The 19,015-nt window shown below is 51.0% G+C and overlaps 7 protein-coding genes across 7 annotated transcripts; 4 read left to right on the top strand and 3 right to left on the bottom strand.

Moving 5' to 3' along the window:
- Positions 1 to 227: 227 nt before the first annotated feature.
- On the top strand, positions 228 to 1,500 carry kin28 (TFIIH complex serine/threonine-protein kinase subunit KIN28; the record flags this gene model as incomplete). Its single annotated transcript, XM_057126419.1, has 2 exons — positions 228 to 420; positions 482 to 1,500. 2 exons carry the CDS (start codon positions 228 to 230, stop codon positions 1,498 to 1,500), a joined length of 1,212 nt encoding a protein of 403 aa, XP_056985309.1.
- A 1,276-nt stretch (positions 1,501 to 2,776) lies between these two features.
- N7511_003993 (putative kinesin family protein (KipA)) lies at positions 2,777 to 5,940 on the top strand (the record flags this gene model as incomplete). The annotated part of the gene is made up of 3 exons (XM_057126418.1): positions 2,777 to 2,802; positions 2,879 to 3,753; positions 3,815 to 5,940. The coding sequence occupies 3 exons, from the start codon at positions 2,777 to 2,779 to the stop codon at positions 5,938 to 5,940; spliced, it is 3,027 nt and encodes a 1,008-aa protein (XP_056985308.1).
- Positions 5,941 to 6,176: 236 nt separating this feature from the next.
- Positions 6,177 to 7,334, bottom strand: N7511_003992 (uncharacterized protein; the record flags this gene model as incomplete). The annotated part of the gene is made up of 1 exon (XM_057126417.1): positions 6,177 to 7,334. The coding sequence occupies one exon, from the start codon at positions 7,332 to 7,334 to the stop codon at positions 6,177 to 6,179; it is 1,158 nt and encodes a 385-aa protein (XP_056985307.1).
- Positions 7,335 to 7,688: 354 nt separating this feature from the next.
- Positions 7,689 to 8,586, bottom strand: N7511_003991 (phosphosulfolactate synthase; the record flags this gene model as incomplete). Its single annotated transcript, XM_057126416.1, has 4 exons — positions 7,689 to 8,181; positions 8,246 to 8,328; positions 8,396 to 8,475; positions 8,550 to 8,586. The coding sequence occupies 4 exons, from the start codon at positions 8,584 to 8,586 to the stop codon at positions 7,689 to 7,691; spliced, it is 693 nt and encodes a 230-aa protein (XP_056985306.1).
- Positions 8,587 to 9,997: 1,411 nt separating this feature from the next.
- N7511_003990 (phosphatase PAP2 family protein) lies at positions 9,998 to 11,471 on the top strand (the record flags this gene model as incomplete). Its single annotated transcript, XM_057126415.1, has 3 exons — positions 9,998 to 10,375; positions 10,459 to 10,993; positions 11,050 to 11,471. 3 exons carry the CDS (start codon positions 9,998 to 10,000, stop codon positions 11,469 to 11,471), a joined length of 1,335 nt encoding a protein of 444 aa, XP_056985305.1.
- A 1,276-nt stretch (positions 11,472 to 12,747) lies between these two features.
- On the top strand, positions 12,748 to 14,760 carry N7511_003989 (uncharacterized protein; the record flags this gene model as incomplete). Its single annotated transcript, XM_057126414.1, has 3 exons — positions 12,748 to 13,433; positions 13,497 to 13,857; positions 13,921 to 14,760. 3 exons carry the CDS (start codon positions 12,748 to 12,750, stop codon positions 14,758 to 14,760), a joined length of 1,887 nt encoding a protein of 628 aa, XP_056985304.1.
- A 957-nt stretch (positions 14,761 to 15,717) lies between these two features.
- On the bottom strand, positions 15,718 to 17,160 carry ppmA (type 2C protein phosphatase PTC7; the record flags this gene model as incomplete). The annotated part of the gene is made up of 1 exon (XM_057126413.1): positions 15,718 to 17,160. One exon carries the CDS (start codon positions 17,158 to 17,160, stop codon positions 15,718 to 15,720), a length of 1,443 nt encoding a protein of 480 aa, XP_056985303.1.
- Positions 17,161 to 19,015: the final 1,855 nt, after the last annotated feature.

Raw genomic sequence — 19,015 nt, 5'->3', positions numbered from 1 at the left:
CCGAGAAATTTTGGCGTCGCTCAGCGCAGACCGGGATTAACTATACTCCGGGCCAGTTCACCGTGAAGACATGACATCGTTCGGCACTTGTTTGAACGATTACATCTTTCCAAGATGATCTCTTAATAACTGAAACTACCCCTGGATCTTTGTGATCTGCTCATTTTCTTGCTACATCTTCGCCTCCATAGAAATTCGCCAGCTTCGTGCTTCGGCACCCGGCAGCCATGGCGCTCTCGCCCTTTGGCTCTCGTTCGCCGTCTATGACAGTACACTCGCCTAATACGGCGCTCAGACTGAGAGCAACTGCTGCACAAAACTCTGCTAGTGGTCCAGTTGCTTCTGCCAAGCTTGCTCAGAATGGAGATCGAGAGCTTACCGAGCAACTGAACATCGACGTGCGAGAGAGATACGTCAAAGGTATGTACGATTCCCATTTTGTCCGAGTCTTTCAATCCTAACTTGGAAATTTTCACAATAGACAAGAAGCTGGGTGAAGGTACTTATGCGGTTGTATATCTCGGCCACCTCAAACACAATACCTCGTCCTTCGTTGCAATTAAGAAGATCAAGGTCAACGCGGAATACAAGGATGGACTGACCATGGACGCAATTCGTGAAGTGAAATATCTTCAAGAGCTGGCCCATCCAAATGTGATTGCACTTCACGATGTGTTCTCCTCTAAAGATCAGAACCTCAACCTGGTTCTTGAATTTCTTCCCGGTGGAGATCTGGAGATGCTCATCAAGGACACGGATATTCACTACGGTGCAGCTGATATCAAAGCCTGGATGGGAATGCTTGCTCGGGGTGTTTGGTTCTGTCATGAGAACTTTGTCCTTCACCGTGATATCAAACCCAACAACTTATTGATTGCGGCCGATGGAGAGGTCAAGCTGGCTGATTTTGGTCTGGCTCGGTCCTTTGCTGATCCGTATCTCAACATGACCCATCAAGTTATCACTCGCTGGTACCGACCTCCTGAATTGCTCTACGGCGCTCGCCAATACTCGGGTGCCGTGGACGTGTGGTCTATGGGCATGGTCTTTGCCGAGCTCCTGCTTCGTGTTCCATTTGTGGCGGGCAACACCGACTTGGATCAGATTTCCAAGATCTGCGAAGCGTTTGGCACTCCGACCGAAGACAACTGGCCTGGGGTTACGAAGCTTCCCAACTATATCCCCACCGACGGCGCGCAACAAATACCCTTGTCCGGACGCGACTTCTTCATGCGACAGTTTCCCACTGCTGGACCAGTGGGAGCGGACTTATTGATGTCGATGTGCGCTCTCGACCCTCGTAACCGCAGTACAGCGGTGCAGGTTCTTCGCAACAACTGGTGGACCACTGACCCCCGACCAACCAGCAATGAAGATCTCCCCCGGAAATCCGGTGGAACCAAAAAGATGGGTGATGATTTGACCCGGCGTGGTGGGGAACTAGACGACGACCTCTTCAAGAGCGCTGCCCGGCAACTAGATTTCGGGGCGATGAAATAACGAAAACACGATTAGAAATCCAATAAATACAGTAGCACCCTGGGACTATTGCCACTTCGGCCGAGACACTGCTGTAGTGTGTACAGTATACTGCACTGTGTATGCATGACTATCTGCAGCCACCATTGGATAGCGGAGACCCCCAGTGACCGTACATGGCACAGTTGGGCAATGATAGTCTGATCATTCCACTGACAGGTGGAGAGTGCGCGCAAATGCAATGACCAGGCTCCGATCTCAGTATCCACGTTCATCTCCAAGTTACCTGTCATGTTGCACTGTCCAATAGATCCAGGGTCTCTGCACGCCCCTAAAAAGGCTGTTGGTCTCCTCGGGTCGAATATTGACACCCTTGCATTGAGGGATGGATCTATTAGCGAGGATGCTAACCCTCACTTGAGCGCATTCTTTCTCTCCCCGCGTGCAATGCCGATAGATACGTGAACTTCTGTTGTATACTTGTTGTATACTGCCCGTACCGGACCACTCCAGTCGAGCTAATGTCACGGTAAATGAGGATCTTCGCTCCAGATTAATTTCCTTCTAATTTCGTCCGCTCTTGTTTAGTTAATTTTTTAGTGTCCTTTTTAGTGGGCATTTGGTGGTTTTTACCCGTGGGATCTTCAGTTCGAACAGGAGTTCAAGGGTGAACACCCATGTGACCAAAGCCCTTCTATCTTGACTGTTCTGTCTCGACTGTCTGGACTCCTGTAACTCCTTGGACTGCTTTGCCTTGACTGGACTGGACTCCTGGATATCTTCACCATGTTAACCTTTGGGCTCCACCAAACAAGAAGCTGTCGTCCTTTGATCCCATTCGTCCCCCTTTTTCTCCTCTGTCGCGAAACCTGAAACCTCCACTTGCCTTGATGCTCCGAGCTTCTCCTTAAAGGTGTGTGATGGTGTAGTTCATCACACCCCTTTTCGTTGTGAGGGAGATAGGCAGACAGAGAGGCCTATCCAGTAGACATTTAGACAGGAATACGGGAGAGGAAGGAGAGATGCATGCCAGTAGATCCTAGTTTACAAATCCAGGGGCCCGTAACAGTCGCGGCGACTATCAGATCATAAGAGAGAGAAAAGAGAGAGTCTCGCCCTCTGCGGGGGAGGTTAGTCGCTTTTCCTCTTTCTCCCACCCGACTCGCGTCTCTCTTTCTCGTCGATCAATCCACTTCTCACGAACCTCTCTCTCTCTCTCTCCCTCTTTCTCTATTTCCTGATTACAACGCATGGTCGTTTGAATTCCGTACGTACCCCCGAAAACCCGTTGACAATCATGGTAGCCCGAGCTCGTCCCTGCGGGTTTTTGTTTACCTCAAAATTGCGGCCCAGTCAACGGGCCAATCTTCCGTGTCTCAAGTGCAGTGGGCTAATGGAGATTATTGCAGGACGCCCTTCTCTCCAATCCGCCCGCATGGCCGTCGCGCTCAACTAGACTCGCTGACTTTCAACCCTCGACTTCAGAAAACTTGGTCGGCATGGCCTCAATGTCGGCGTTACCTCAGCCATCGCGGCCAACAACAAACCCCCCAACGGGAGCGTTACCTGCTCTGCCCAACCCCAAGCCTAGAAAGTCAATACCGGGCTCCGAGACACCCCGGGCCGCATCGCCCTTTGGCACGTCCAAGCTACGGACGCCATCCAGCCCAAAACCGTCGCTCAAGTCACCTCTCTCCAGTTCAAACTCAACCTCCAACCTCAGCGCGGCCCGATCCGCATCCAGCGGACGCGCACCAGGCAGCCCAGACAAATCATTGCGCCGGACGATCAGCATCGCATCATTCCCCCAACCACCAAAAGCCGGCACGCGTCCTTCGACAGCATCGTCACTCTCTGGCATTCAAGCGGCCACTGCCAGCACGCGACCTGCGCGAAGCTCCCGGTTGAGCACGGGAACAACCAGCAGCTACCGTAGCTCAAAAACACCATCACTACTCAATGGGAGTGGCGAGGGGAAATTTATCTCGAGTGGGGATGCACGGGATCCAGATGCGTCCCCGGCGCACAGTCGAAGCTCCTCTGCGCAAGGATCCTGCTCGACTAGCGCTACTACTTTTGAGGATGCAGACGATACAGCAAGCAAATCGACCGTCCAGCCAAAAGAAATCAAGGGCAATGTGATTGTGAGTGTACGTGTGCGCCCTGATAATAACAGTGGAGGAGAAACACCGCGCAACCATGGCGAATGGTCGATTGATGGCCGGCAAAGCCTCATCTCATATCGCGGAAAGGAAGGAGGCGATTATTACTATGGTGAGCATCATTCAACCAACACCCCCAGTATTTGTGGATTGCGACTGACGAGTTGGAACAGACAATGTATTCAACCCCATGGAGAACAACGCCAAAGTCTACGATTCAGCAGCCAAGCGACTTGTCAGGCGTGTCATGGAAGGCTATCATGGAACGGTCTTTGCATATGGTATGACTGGAACCGGAAAGACCTTTTCCATGCAAGGAACGGCAACGTCTCCTGGTGTGATCCCACTTGCCATCACCGACATCTTCTCTTTCATCAGAGAAACCCCCCACCGAGAGTTCCTGCTGCGGGTCAGCTACTTGGAAATTTATAACGAGAAGATCAACGATCTCCTGTCTGCTTCGTCTGCCAACGGGCCTGCAGCTCCTCAAGAAGAGATCAAATTGAGAGAGGATAGCAAGCGAGGCGTGTATGCTACGCCGCTCAAGGAAGAGATTGTTCAGAGTCCGACCCAGCTTCTTCGTGTAATTGCAAGAGGTGACCATGCACGACGAACCAGCAGTACACAGTTCAACGCACGAAGTTCTCGAAGTCATGCGGTTGTTCAAATCGTTGTCGAGAGCCGGGAGCGTGTACCCTCGGGCAACTCCCAAGACAAGAGATCTGGGATCGCCCCAGGAGGCGTACGTGTTTCAACCTTGAGTTTAATTGATTTGGCCGGATCCGAGCGCGCAGCCGATGACAAGGAGCGTCGCACGGAGGGTGCGCACATCAATAAGAGTTTGCTCACTCTTGGTACCATTATCTCCCGACTGTCCGAGAACAAAGACAAGCAAGGCAACCCCATGGATCGCGATGGGCGGCATTTGCCTTACCGTGACAGCAAATTGACCAGATTGCTACAACCCGCGTTGTCCGGTGGCTCGCTTGTCAGTATCTTATGTACCATCCAGCTTACTAGTTCTATCAATTCCAACACTGGCGAGACCCTAAACACCATGAAGTTCGCCGCGCGAGCCAAGAACAACATTGTCAGTCATGCCAAGAAGGCAGAAGAGGCATATGGTGGCGGCGGCGGGGACTCTGGAAGCCGGGTTTTACTTGAGCGGTACCGCATGGAGATTCAAGCTCTGCGCGGTCAGCTGGACACGCAGGCCAAGTCCCAAGCCGAAAAAGAGCTCAAGTGGGATGAGCACCAGTATGAGAAAGAGGCGCAAGCCCGCCATGAGGAGCAAGTATTGGAGATGCAGTTGGCCCGAACTGCGCTCAAAGAGCGAATCGAGCATCTTAATCGTCTAATTTTGAGCTCCAAATCTACCGGAGTGAACAACCCCAACAGCCTGTCTACATTTGGTCGGCTTTCTCGCATGTCTTCCACAGATTCTGGCATTCGATCTCTCCGGTCATCCGCCAGTCAATCGACGCTGGGTGCTGTCCATTCATCCATACGTCCCATCTCATTCATGTCCATTAATAGCAACGATCCCTCACAAACTTATTACCCTAATGGATCATTTGGGCCGGAAGATGAGGACGACCTGGGTGAATTTGGTGATGGCAAAGCCAGCCTGCAACGTCAGGTATGTGCATTGCAGGCCGATCTTGGTGATAAGAACCGATACATCTCAACCCTGGAACGCCGACTTCTACAAGCTCGTCGATCGAGTCATACCCGCATGTCAGTTGGTGTCAAGCCTGCGAATGCCACTATCGCGGAGCAACCAGACATGGCGGCTTTGGTTCGGGAGAAGGATATGGAGATCAACGAACTCCGCCTTCAGCTTGATGACAAGGATCGCATGCTCGCGGCACTTCGGTCCGCAACCCGTCATCGCGACCTAGCTACCGTCACCAGTGAGTCTCAATCACCAGAGTTGAAAAGCAAGGGCGATATTGGCGAGGTAGATGGTCCCCCTTCCGTCAGGACTAGTGGCATTCCCACAGACAACCCGGAAAGCCCTAACAAACGGGCCTTCTCTGGCTCTAGCAGAGTCAGCAGAGTCAATGACCAGACGGAAGGTGGTAAAAACATGGATGAAGTCTCGCGATTGTTGGACGAGATGATCCAAAGCCGAATGGAAGGTGGACCCGCGAATGATCGTTCTTCTCTGAACGTCAAGAGTATCACCAATGAGAGTCGACGTGAGAGCCGACGTGAATCCTCATCGGCTGAGGTGCCTGGCTTGAATCCTACTGCGCCGTCATGGGATCCAAGTCTCAGCTCGCCGTTCCGAGGATGATGATGACCCCCTTTTTTCCCTTTCTTCTTGTGCTATTGAAGCATTTTGACTTTTCTGATCTGATACCCAATCCATAGGTTTACCATTCTTGCGTGTGTACTTAATTCGAACTATTGAACATGTATGATTTGTGTTAACGTTAACCATTATGAGACCTTTAATTTACTATACATTGTAATACATTTTAAACAGTAAACGTTGATCTGCATTGTACCAGTAGATAAAACATGGCATCCTCACGAGCCAATCTCCAGCTCACCCTCCCGATCCTTAGCATAAACATCCTTGTACTGATCCCACAACCGCACCAACTCCTGTACATATCTCGAATGCAACTCATCAATATACTGATCATCAATCTTTTCCCGATTCTGCTGCTGCATGACAGGAATCGGCCGACCAACAACAATATTAAGCGGATGTCTATAAGGCATCAAACCAACATCATAGTTGAAAACGCCGCGGGCATGGAAAAGCGGAATCGTAAAACCCATAGTCCGCTTAACGAACATCTGAAGCTTATGGATTAACGGATGCTCATCAGAATGAACCTGCTCATAGAGATCATTCTCGCCAAAAGCCAAAACAGGAACCAAATCGGCCCCAGTCCGGATAGCAAGCTTAACAAAGCCTTTGCGACGCTTCAAGACCAGCCGCAGCGAGTGAGGCTGCGAATTCAACGATTCCCGCGCTCCGCCAACAACAATCGTAATCGCCCTTCCCATGCCCTCTCCATCCGAGCCGCCCTTTGTGAGGATATTCTCACAGGATTCCCGCGATACACTGGCAATGCCCAAACCAAGCGCATACTCACGGTAAAAGGGAATGCGGAAATTAGCATCGAGGGTCAAGAGCGAATTGGTGATTCCCGGGAACAGTTTCGCGAATCCCAAAGCCTCGGTTCCGAAGGCTGCAAAGGCGCCATGGGAGATGATTCCGTGTGGATGGTATCCGAAGATGTACTTCTTCGTCGGGGGAAGTTCCTCTTCACGGTGGAGACGGGCGGGGAAGTAAGAAGCGTATAGTTTGAAGATTGGCAGCGAGCGCAGGAATTGGCTGCGGCCTTTTAGTTCGCCTGATGTTGCCGCTGTTGAGAAGAGCGAGATGTAGAGGAGGTAGGGGACTAGGAGGGGCCAGAAGATTGGGATGGCGCAAGTGAAAAAGAAGGCTGTTAGGAAGATTGCGATTGTTAATGTGTGGCAGAGGACGAGGAACGTTTGGAGACGGCGTTTTAGGCTTATGTTTAGGGGTGCCCAGTGGATGCTTCGGGATGTTAGTGATTGATTTTCTGAGGTGAGTATATTGGGGATAGCTTGCCCTTTTCTTTTGTGGGTGCGCTGGGGCTGTGAGTTGGTTGAAGAGCCGCTGCTGTGGGATTTGGCTTTTCCGTTCATGTTCGTGGTGAGGGAGACGAGGCTCCGTCCTGTGGATAGTGCTGTACAGATGCGGGCCGGATGCTTTCGGTCAGGATATGATCCTGAGCTATCTGGGCAGAAGGTGCCGATGTTGTCGAAGCTAGAGACGAGATCGCAGAGGACAATGTACAAGGGATGTTCAAACAAGCCCCAATGCCGACTCGGAGCAAGTTGTGAAATGAGAGAAATGACGTGGTAGTGGATCCCCGTGAGCAGCTTCGGCTTAGGTAATCACAGCCCTAATTCCCGAAGGCTTTCACTAAGTTAACTTGACTTATTTTGAAGTTGAGAGCCTCCATATTGACTATTCAAGGTTGTCTGGACCTCTCAATTTTAGTTGCGGAATGAAACAATCTTCCCCCAGGTATCTGCAGTCCCCCAAATTCCAGAGCGTAAACACTCCAACTGCACTATCTGACTGTGATCCACAAATAGATTGACATCAATGCCAAACTCCCGGATATACCAGTTAAACACCTTGGGATCAGCAGCTTCAAACATGACCCGCTCAGAAGGAAGCTGTTTCATAATCTGGGATACCACATCAGTCCTCCAGGAGGGAACATTCTCAGTGATTCCCTCCGATTCAATCATCAACCGCTTCACGCCAGCATCAAGGAATCTATGACCAAGATTAACCAATTTACCGGGATCAGAAGTACCTATGGCTTCAAGTCCAGAAGCAGGTGTGTCCCCGCCAGCACCGAATTGAATTCCCAGCTCGGGCTTTGCTTCCAGCTTGTAGGCGTGGACTTTGTCGACCAGACGAAGCCAGTCGTCTTCTGGGATTGAGAGAAAACCGGAGGATATTTCAATTACATCCAAGCTGTATACAGCATGATCAGCTTCTTGCCTATGCTCGACATGGGATACTTTTAATGTGCACGTACCCGAGATCTTTACACTTTGTCAGGTAACGGTTGAATACGGCGTTCGGGTCGGGATGCGTAAGGAGATGCTCAGCCCATCCACCCTGAATTGGCGTGGCAGAGGTCAGCCCATATACAAAACAAACATGTCATGTTTCGGGGGGATCTTACCGTCGAGACATATACACCGTGTTCGTGGGCCAGGTCAATCAGTTCGCGCAAGGGCTTTTCCTCAAAAAGAGAAAAGGAACCTGCGATTCTCACTCATTATATCCAGCTCCCGCTGAGTCTCAGAGTCAGAGTCAGATTCAAGACTCGCACTTACCTCCTGCAAACTTGAGACCATCTACATGGTTACCCATTCTATGAACTCATGTCAGCCCTGTCTTGTTGACTGGGTATAAGGGGAAATTACGTTTCGAGGATATCTGCCAGATATTGTTTGCCCATAACCTGATCTATGTCAGTCCCTGCTCGATAACAAAAGTATAGCCCACGTACGGAATAGTATGGGCCTCGGATTTCCGTCACGCCTTTGGATCTCGGCTTGACAGGTCTGGGGTTCGACCTCGCAAATCCAAAGCCATCCTCCTTCTGGTGCAACAAGATAGGTCCTTGAACTGCGCTTGGCGTACTTGCGAATCCTCTCGATCGGGAAGCCGAGGCCGATTTGGGAACGTGCGAGGGTTGACGTCAAAGATACATCATCCGATATTGGGCAACGCTACAAGGAGAGGGAGTTGCCCACATGAAGCGAAGATTGATAAGTTCACGTTCAGTTATATATATCTCTATACTGTATACTGTATCACCCCCATGTACTCGTATCTAGTACACCTGCAGATACGAGCAAATCCACATAAGCTTTGAACCAAACGAATACGAAACCAGGACTGATTCGTCCGAAATCGCGCGGAAACCGGAAGTCAGCACACGCGGAGTTGCCCAAAAGAAAACATTCGGTGGTTCGTCGATCCGAGCCCCGATGCCGCTGAGTCAGGTCGATCCGGTCCGATCCCGACCTTGGCGGACTGTTGGGTCTGTTCACTGCATTTATCCAACTTCTGCATGCCTGGAGCAATTGGGATCCAAAAAGCGGACATCATGTACTTGCACTACTGTACAGTACTGTACACTGTGACCTGGAGTCCACTTGTCCACTTTTCCGCTTTCCACTTTCCACTTTCCACTTTCCACTTTCCACTGTCCACTGTCTAGTTTCTACTGGACTTACCTCGGACATTGAAAAATTGTGCATAAAACCGGACTTGGCACATCTGAGTGGGACAAACCCTTGAAACATAACGCCAAGCACAGTGGGAACCGGACTGTATCATACCAGCAGGTCCGAATGCCACCTTCAAAGAGTCTTTGAGTCGGACTGATTTGACCAGCTTACTCCGTATCCCGACGTTCAGGTATCACTAACCCGAGAGACTCCGCATACGCTATCGTACGAGTTACCCAAAACAGGGCACGCGACATTAGACTGCTGCAACTGGACAGAATTGTGCAGATGTGTTCCAGCTCCACTGCCAAGGACAAAGCCAGCCTTGTGGACCTATTATGTACACCTAAACATACGTAGACTCACATATTACCTGTAGACAGAAGCAAAATGAGTGGTTCCCAGTATGATCCAGGGAAAATACATCTGGTGACGGGGCCCATGGCACCTGCCCAGCAGGGTTGGTCTTTTCTTGTTCTCTTACTCTTCTCACCCCCCAAGGCTTTCCCCATTCCTTTTTTTACATATCTGATATATCCTTTATGATGGGTGTGGGAGCGGTCCTCGAGCCACTAGTGGTCATTGTGCTACTGTTTGGAGGGACCTGGATCAACCGTGCAACTGGCGGAAACGCTCACCGTCATTATGCTCGGAAATCCGCAGACTTGGTGCGAGCTGCGTCCCTGGATTCCCTCGAGTCCGGATACTCAAGTCCTACAACAAAGGATGGGCTTCTCACTCCTCGGTCCCGATCCCCCTTGCAGATCCCCGATAGATGGCACACACGACAAGTGGGCATGTTTGGCTGGACTTGGGGGATTTCATCGCCAAACACGGCTATTTTCCAAGATCGGTTGCTGAGTCGTTTACTGCGAAAGCTTCCCTTCTTGGTGGAATGCTGGTACTGGGCATTAGTTTACTGGGTAAGTTCCAACCTTGTGCCTCGGGGCATCCGATCTATACAACCTTCGTACAATGTAGGAACAAGAAGCTGATCTCCCGAAAGACATATCAGCTTGGCCGAGCCTTTACCGCCGTGACCCTCAAAGACGACACAGTCGATGTTGCGAGAAGACATGCTCTGCAACTCATCAAAATGGAGGAAAGTCTGGGTATATTTTTGGAAACCATGATCCAGAGGGACTTCTTGCTCCGTCCCCGTGCCATGACTTGGATCAATTGGATATATTCGTTCATTCACATTCCGGGGACCATCGCCTTCCTCGTCTGGCTCTACTACTTCACTACGACGCGGAACCGGATCGACGAGACTCAGACAGGAAAGCCCCAGGGTACTGTGAGTGGGTCGCCCGCGGGTCCTCTTCTATATCAAGCACGTCGGCGAACCTTGGCTGTGTGCAATCTGCTCGCATTCGTGGTGTTCACTCTGTGGCCTTGTATGCCGCCTCGGTTACTGAGCGACACCAATGTGGGTGGAGAAGAAGGTGAGCTGGCTCGCAGTTATGGCTTTGTTGATACCGTCCATGGTAGCAATGGAGCCGGTAGTGTTTGGACAGAAAACCGGTTTTGTAATCAATATGGTAAGTGCCCAGGTGGTTTTTTGAAACTCGAAGATCTCATGGCTAACCGTTGTCAGCCGCAATGCCATCCTTGCACTTTGGTTATTCCCTCATGATCGGTCTCACAATCATGACAATTCCTCTGCGACCGCAACGACGAACAGTACTGCGCACTCGCCTGACAAGGGTGAGGCTGACTCTTCCATCGTGGCGTCGCCTGACGTGTCTTGTCCTTGGATTCTCCTATCCATTCATCATCCTGGTCGCCATTGTTGCCACGGCCAACCATTTCATTTTAGATGCAGTGGCCGGAGCCCTAGTCTGCGCACTGGGCTGGCGATTCAATGGAATGCTACTTAACCTATTGCCGCTAGAGGACTACTTCCTATGGCTTGTCCGCATCCACAAGCCAGAGCCATCGCTTGCCACTGTCACTTCAGATGGCTTAGATGGTCGGTCTACTGATGAGGAGCTATTGAGCCCTACTGTCATTGCATAAACGGCTGCTGCAAGGAATATAATTGTCGGTCTGATGTCCGTTGAACCAGCTTCCCTGTTTAGAATGTGATACCCTGTACAAACCCACCAGGCTGTTGATAATTTGTGTATATGACTTTTGAAATATCGTTAATCCTCTCATTGTCTCCTGCCTGGACTTTGTCGATCACACCTTGGGTGTATCATGATACACTCTATACTATACCTAGAATCGAGCTTTATTCTTATTTAATTGATCAACAATGTTTCCAAGTACTGAGACAGGCGGGATAGTTGAGTCTGATGAGACTCTTGAAGAAATTGCTTGCATTATCTACAGGCATTACTTGATCAAATATCAACGGTACCACTATGCCACACTTATAGATCGAGAGGGAAGGATAACTGGAAGCCTTACTATGTCTGATTACAATTAGGCAATAAGAGTGCAAGTCGGCCTGATTGCTTGATGTCAATACTAACATGATGACTAGTATGCAGGACAAAGCAATTCCAGGATAGAACCGCTTATAGTACAAATCGCGAAACGGAAGAACCTTGTATGCCGAATTTGACGCTCATGCGCTCTACATCGCGAAAACCTTTCCCCATAACGTTCTTCTCGTACAGTGCCACTTCAATTATCCTCACAGCCTCATCTTTCTCTTCCAATTGAATTCGAGATTCTCAAGTGATGTGCCAGACGTGGACGCAGTCCACGTCTACAGCCAATGAGCCTGGTAAGCTTTGCGGCCATATGGGTACCAGATCCTACCAAGTGTCAGTCAGTATGCGGTAATCCAATGCGAGGCTTTCATATTGCGATTGGCACACACGCGACATCTGATACAAGCCCCAGATATCGACAATGACCCAAGATCAGCAAGTCATTGGCAAGACACGAGCAGATCTCCCCAACTCATACTTCGAGACTCATACTTGCACGTGCCTGCACCTCGACCCCAATGCGGTCACTTGATTTGACTGGGATTCGCCTGAGTTAGCTTGCAGCCTTACGTCGAGACCAAATTATTCTCTCCAATCCCAGCAATTTAAAGCTATTGCAAGCTATTGCAAGCTGTTCTTAGCTGTTCAACCTCGTGGGAAACCGATCTAAAGTTTGTGGCGTCATCGAGGTTGCGGTTCCCAACGCGTCTTGGAGTTCCGCCTTTCGCGACTCTTTCTTCTCCACATCTCTCTGCAACCTCCCCTGGCTGCTTTCCCCCCTCCTCCCTCCCACCCCCAAAACCAAACTCCAATCGCTCTCTCAGTATTCCCTTTTGCTTTCACTGGCAATCATGGCCGAGGATACTCCTGTTACTGCGCCAGTCGAGGCTGGCGAGACCGCGCGCGCCGAGAAGCCCACCGATGAGAACAAGTCGGAGACTGACATCGTCAACAAGCCTGCCGGTAAGCATGATTCCCTTGCTATCGCTGAATATCCCCATGTCCCATTGTTCACAGCGGTTCCCCGGTCGGGGGCTCCAATCTCTGTGCGACCAAAAACCGCTAACTCATCGTTTCTCCGCACAGAGAACGCAGCTGCGACCGACGACAAGAAAGCGGAAGCTGAGGCCGATAAGCCCAGTATCGCCGATGAGTCGGCAGAGGCCAAGGCTGATGGCGACGACGCCGCCGCTCCTGCTGATGCCGAGGCCAACGGAACCCCTGCCTCCGCAAAGAACTCCTCCAAGAGCCGCCGTGCCTCCGGTGGTGCCACTCAGAAGCTGAGTCGCAAGAAGTCTGTAAACCGCATCACCCACCTGGACGCGAAGCCTGGTCAATACTACCTTGCGCGCCTTCGCAGCTATGCGCCCTGGCCCTCCATCATCTGCGATGACGAGATCCTTCCCGAGAGCTTGCTTGAGAATCGCCCCGTGACCGCCATGCAAAAGGATGGATCCTACAAGGGCGAGTACGCTGACGGTGGCCGTCGCACTCACGAGCGCACTTTCCCCGTGATGTTCTTCGAGACCAATGAGTTGTAAGTTGACCCCCGCCCTTGCTCTACAGCCAACACGAATTTCTTACTGACTACTCGTGACAGCGCTTGGGTCACAAACACTGCGCTTACCCCCCTCGACCCTGCCGATTGCAAGGAAATCTCCGAGAAGAACAAAACCAAGCAATTGATCAGCGCTTACAAGGTTGCCAGCGAAGGCCATGACCTTCAGTACTTCAAGAGCCTGTTGAATGACCACCAGGCCGCCATCGATCAAGAGGAGGCTGAAGCCGAGGCCGAGAAGGCCGAGAAGGAAGCTGCTAAGGCCGCAAAGGACGCCAAGAAGGGCAAACGCAAGAGCAAGGGTGCTGAAACTGACGTTGAAATGGAGGATGTGGATGACACTAAGAAGTCCAAGGCATCTAAGAAACGCAAGAACACCGAGACTGATGCCGAGGCTGACAAGGTAGGTGGTGCAGAATGCTCTTTTTTTTAATCACCTTTGCTAACATGTCAATTGCGCATATAGCCCGCCAAGACTCCCAAGACCAACACCAAGCTGAAGTTAACCACCCCTAAGGCCCCCGAGGAGAAAAAGACCCCTGCCAGCAAGACCAAGAAAGCTCCCGCCAAGAAGGGCAAGGCAGCTCCTGCTCCCAGCGACGATGAAGACGCCAGTGCCGGTGCTAAGGAGTCCCCCAAGCCCGTGGATCCCGAAGAATTGAAGAAGAAAAAGGAGAAAGAGAGTACGTCTCCCCCAAACCCTGGTTCCCTCCCTACCCAAGGAACGCCCGACCCAGAGCACTTACGCCTTTTAGTCCTTTTCCTTCGTCACAAGCTCCAGAAGGGCTTCATTTCCCGTGACCAGCCTCCCAAGGAGGACGAGATGGCCAGCATGGCATCTTACTTTGATAAGCTGGAGAAGCACGCTGATCTGGAAGTCTCAATCATCCGTTCTACCAAGATCAACAAAGTCCTGAAGATGATTGTCAAGCTTAACTCAATTCCTCGCGACGAAGAATTCAGCTTCCGTCACCGCGCCATGAACATTCTGTCTAGCTGGAAGAATATCTTAGACGCAGATACCCCCGCCGGTGCCACTGATAAGGACGACAAGCCTACTGCCAATGGTTCCAACAAGGAGGATGACGGAGCTGACACTCCCAAGCTGGAGACTGAGGAAGAGAAGGAGCCCGAATCCAAGTCTGCCAAGGATGACCTCGACTCCCCGATGCCTGATGCTGACGCAGAAAAGGCCTCTGAGCCCGAGGAGGAGAAGGCCGATGGCGACAAGCCCGCAGAGACCACGGATGAAAAGGCGGAAGAGAAGCAAGAGGAACCTTCTGAAGAGAAGACCGAGACCGCTTAAATGGTCTGAGATACACACTTCATGACTGTTTTCTTGAACCATTTGCGCACTCCCATTTTTCTTTTTTTTTCCCTTTTCTTTTTTTCTTGTTCTCTTCTTTGTCTTTGTTCTAACCTACGCGCTTACCGCCGGCCTGTTACTGTACTTTGTCATCTTTCAACGCCTGGGATTACGGGGCTGGACCACCCAGCCAATCTTTGAATCAATGGAAAATGTGATTGTTTCTTGTTCTTTCTTTCTCGATATTCCCTGACTGCTTGTTTCTGTACATCGCCCTTTTCTTACCTGGCCTTGGTGCATGTGCATAGGAGTAACAGGTTACAGAGTTACATGGGTCGTCATTCATTCCGAAGTTGCACCATGACATTCTCGATCTGTGGTGATCATTAGCTTTCGTGTTGGTCTCACTCCAAATCCAGGAATTCGGCGAGGAATATGGTTTATGATGGATATGATGGAAGTTCTTCCCGCATACGTAGTGAAGTATGCAACCTTCATGGCTGTCTGCTACGCTTCACTATGCTCAAGTGATTCATAGGACAAGTCAAATCCACAAGTTGTTTACAGCAATTATCTGAGTAGCCATTGTAGCGGTGGATTCGTAGCTACATTCGCAGTAGAGCAGTCGGTCCGAAAATCCATCATGCGATGGTTCAATTATTTCTATAGTATAGTCCAGGCCAAGGTATCGAGTATCGAGTATCGGGTATCGACCAAGGACGACAGATGCATAACGCAATGCTCTCTTCGCAGAATCAAATCATAAAGCCCCCGCGCCTCTAAGTTATATGCACATAGCCATGAAGTTATATACCAACCCCAGCCACCCAGACAAAAGAAAGAACAAAACAAATAAAAAAAGAAAAGAAAAGAATGTGAAAAGAACGGCACCAGATGACGCTGTGTCTAGGTGAGATCTAGGTTTCCAGTTTCCGGTTTGATCTCTTTTCTCATCGCTCAGACTGCACCGCTGGCAGCCAGGCTATCATCGATAGCCACTACGACCACCACACAGATGTCATCCACCTTGCCGCCGCGGTAGTAGTCACCGGGGTAATAACGCTGAGCCTCCTTGGCGAAGGGGCCATCGCGGCGGTAATCCATGCTAGCCTTCTTCGCCTCGCCGGCAATGGTAGCAGCAAGGATCGACTGCAAGGTGATCTGATCCTCAGGACGAGAAGCAGATTCTTCAGTCTCGGTCTCCTTCTTGGAATTGGACTTGGACTTGGCCAAGCGGGACGTTGAAGGGAACGCATCTGCCAAACCACCCGGAGCAGTCAAAGTACGCAGGTCATCTGAGACGCCAACGCCAGACTCATTAGCCGTCCAGGCACCGGTCAAGATCATTCGTCCAGTGACGAGCTTGAGAATATCCTGATTGTTCAGGTTATCAAAGACACCATCGGTAGCAAGCATCAACACATCACCATGCTGCATGGTCAAATTGGTAACGCTAGCATCCTTGGGGAAATCCTCCAAAAAGGCACCGCCAAAGACAGCCGACTGGGCACGCATGCGGGGCGGGATAACGCTAAGCTGATAAGGGGTATTAAAGCCATGGGTCTGCGGGACGGAATACTGATGCACAGCAGCCTTGCGCAAGAGCACGGAGCCAGAATCCCCCAAATTGGCTAATTCCACCCGTCCATCCGGCAAGGCAATGCCAACAGAGGCAGTACTGCCACCGGCGCGAATCGTCGGGTCCGCAACGACCTGGTCGTAGCCAGCCTGAAGGAGCTGTTTCGGACGGAGCAGCTCAGCAGGCTCGTGCCAAGTCTGCGCGGTGTGCGCCATGTAGCCGCAAATGCCATGGGAAAAGTCGGCCGGATCGACGCGGGATTCGGTCCAGCCACCGACACCATCTGCTACGGCGAAGGCGACAGCTTCTGCGTTGCCATGCTGGTGGTCTGAGATTCTGTTTCCGATGCGGCTGACGAAGAAAGCATCTTCACCGCTATCGGGTCTGTTGCGCCTTCTGCTGACGCTATTCTTGTCGTTTGTTACGCCTAGCGCGTCGGCGGAGGGGTCGAAGTTGTGGGCGTTTGTGAGGGGGTTGAAGCGGCGACCTTTTCCACTCGAGGAAACGGCGACGCGGTAGGAGACACGCGTTGAGGGGGAGCTAGGTGACGGCGGAGGAGAGGGTTGTTTTTCGAGGTGTGTAGCTGGCGTGGAATGGAATCCTCGGCGAGATTGGGCTCGGCCTTGTAGTTGCAGCGCCGGGCTGCGCAGGTGGGACTTTGATCTGACCGTGTACAGCCGGACGTGAGGCTTGGTGAGAAGTAATGAGGCCTTGGATGTGCGAGAACTGGCGGAGATCGAGAACACCCCGTCTCGAGCGATGGCTTGTAGGCTACTGCAGGCGGAACTGCAGGTCCTGCACGAAACACTTGGCGGGATCATTGAAGGTCTCGGGGGGTAAAGGGTATATATATAGAGGGCCCACGGTGGCCAAGGGTCGAAATGTCAAAGTGAAGTTGTTCAAAGAGACAAAAATCCATGGCCGTGGATAAGACTGTACCCGCTCTTATCGACCGCCTGGCGTCATTTGGTTTTTTTTTCACTGCCTGAGATCTGAGGCTGCACGGGATAACGTGGTCGGCAAGCGAGTGGGCCATGTAAGCGAGTGGGCCACCCAACCACTTTTTCGCATCCCGGTCTATCTATCTGTTTTCTATCAACCACCATGCCTCCAATTCGCGTCAGATCGAGCCAAAATTCCGTTCAGCAAGAAGGCCGTATCCTACTTGCTATACAGGCTATCAAGAGTAAAGAGATTAGCACTATTAGGCAGGCCGCAGACCAATTTCAGGTCCCCCGCACTACGCTCACGCGTCGACTACGCGGAACTACAAACCGCGCTGAATCTCGCGCAAATTGTCATAAAATGACACAAATTGAAGAGGAACTACTTCAGCAGCGGATACTATCGCTAGATCTACGTGGAGCAGCCCCTACACAAGCTCACGTACGAGAAATGGCGAATATCCTACTCGCGAAGCGTGGTTCTACCCCCATCCAAACCGTCGGCGAAAAATGGGTATATAACTTCACCCAACGCCATCCAGAGCTTTGTTCTCGCCTTTCACGACGATACGACTACCAGCGGGCACAGCAAGAGGATCCAAAGATTATTCAAGAGTGGTTCAACACTGTGCAAGCCACGATTCAGCAATACGGTATCCTTTCGGACGATATCTATAACTTTGACGAGACTGGCTTCGCAATGGGCCTTTGTGCGAATCAAAAAGTGATTACCCGATCAGAATACTACGGTCGGAGATCAGTTTTACAGCCAGGAAACCGTGAGTGGGTAACTGCAATCGAGTCAGTTAACGCTTCGGGGTGGGCGCTTCCACCGACCCTTATTTTTAAGGGTAAGCAATACAATCAAGCGTGGTTTAAAGACCTTCCACGCGACTGGCGTATCGAAGTTAGTGCGAACGGGTGGACGTCCGATAAGATCGGCCTTCGCTGGCTTCAAAAGCAATTTATTCCGTCGACAAATAGTCGTACGCATGGAAAATATCGACTCTTAGTCCTCGACGGACACGGAAGCCATCTTACGCCAGAATTCGATCAACTTTGCGCGGATCACGATATTATACCAATCTGTATGCCAGCGCATTCATCGCATCTTTTACAGCCTCTTGATATCGGATGTTTCGCGGTTTTAAAGCAATCGTACGGTACCTTAGTCGGTAACAAAATACGGCTCGGGATCAACCATATCGACAAGCTTAACTTCCTCCTAGCATATCCACAAGCTCGTGTCAACGCATTTAAAACAGACACAATCAAGAATAGCTTTCAAGCAGCAGGATTAGTACCATTCGATCCTCAAGAAGTGCTATCAAAGCTCAATATTCAACTTCGGACGCCGACGCCACCTTCCAGCCGTGGCAGTGACACAAGCGCATTTTACCCACATACACCCGCGAACGTTAACGAGCTTCTAAAGCAAGCATCCTCGATCAAAGAGTTCCTTAAGCAACGCTCAAATAGCCCACCCTCGCCTTCACAGGCAGCGCTAAACCAGCTTATTAAAGGCTGCCAAGTCGCAATGCAGAACGGTATACTTCTCGAGGAAGAAAACAAGCAACTACGTGCCGCCAACGCTACACAAAGGCAAAAGCGCGCTCGTGTGAATAGATGGATAGCCCACGATGACGGTTTATCAGTACAAGAAGCATTAGAGCTAGAGGAAGCTCACAATCAGTTCTTTCAGCCAAGAACAGGACCGAGGGTAGCGCTGGCG

Source organism: Penicillium nucicola (assembly GCF_028828085.1).
Source record: "Penicillium nucicola strain IBT 29836 chromosome Unknown utg000003l, whole genome shotgun sequence".
Taxonomy (NCBI): domain Eukaryota; kingdom Fungi; phylum Ascomycota; class Eurotiomycetes; order Eurotiales; family Aspergillaceae; genus Penicillium; species Penicillium nucicola.
This window is presented reverse-complemented; position numbering and strand designations above follow the sequence as displayed.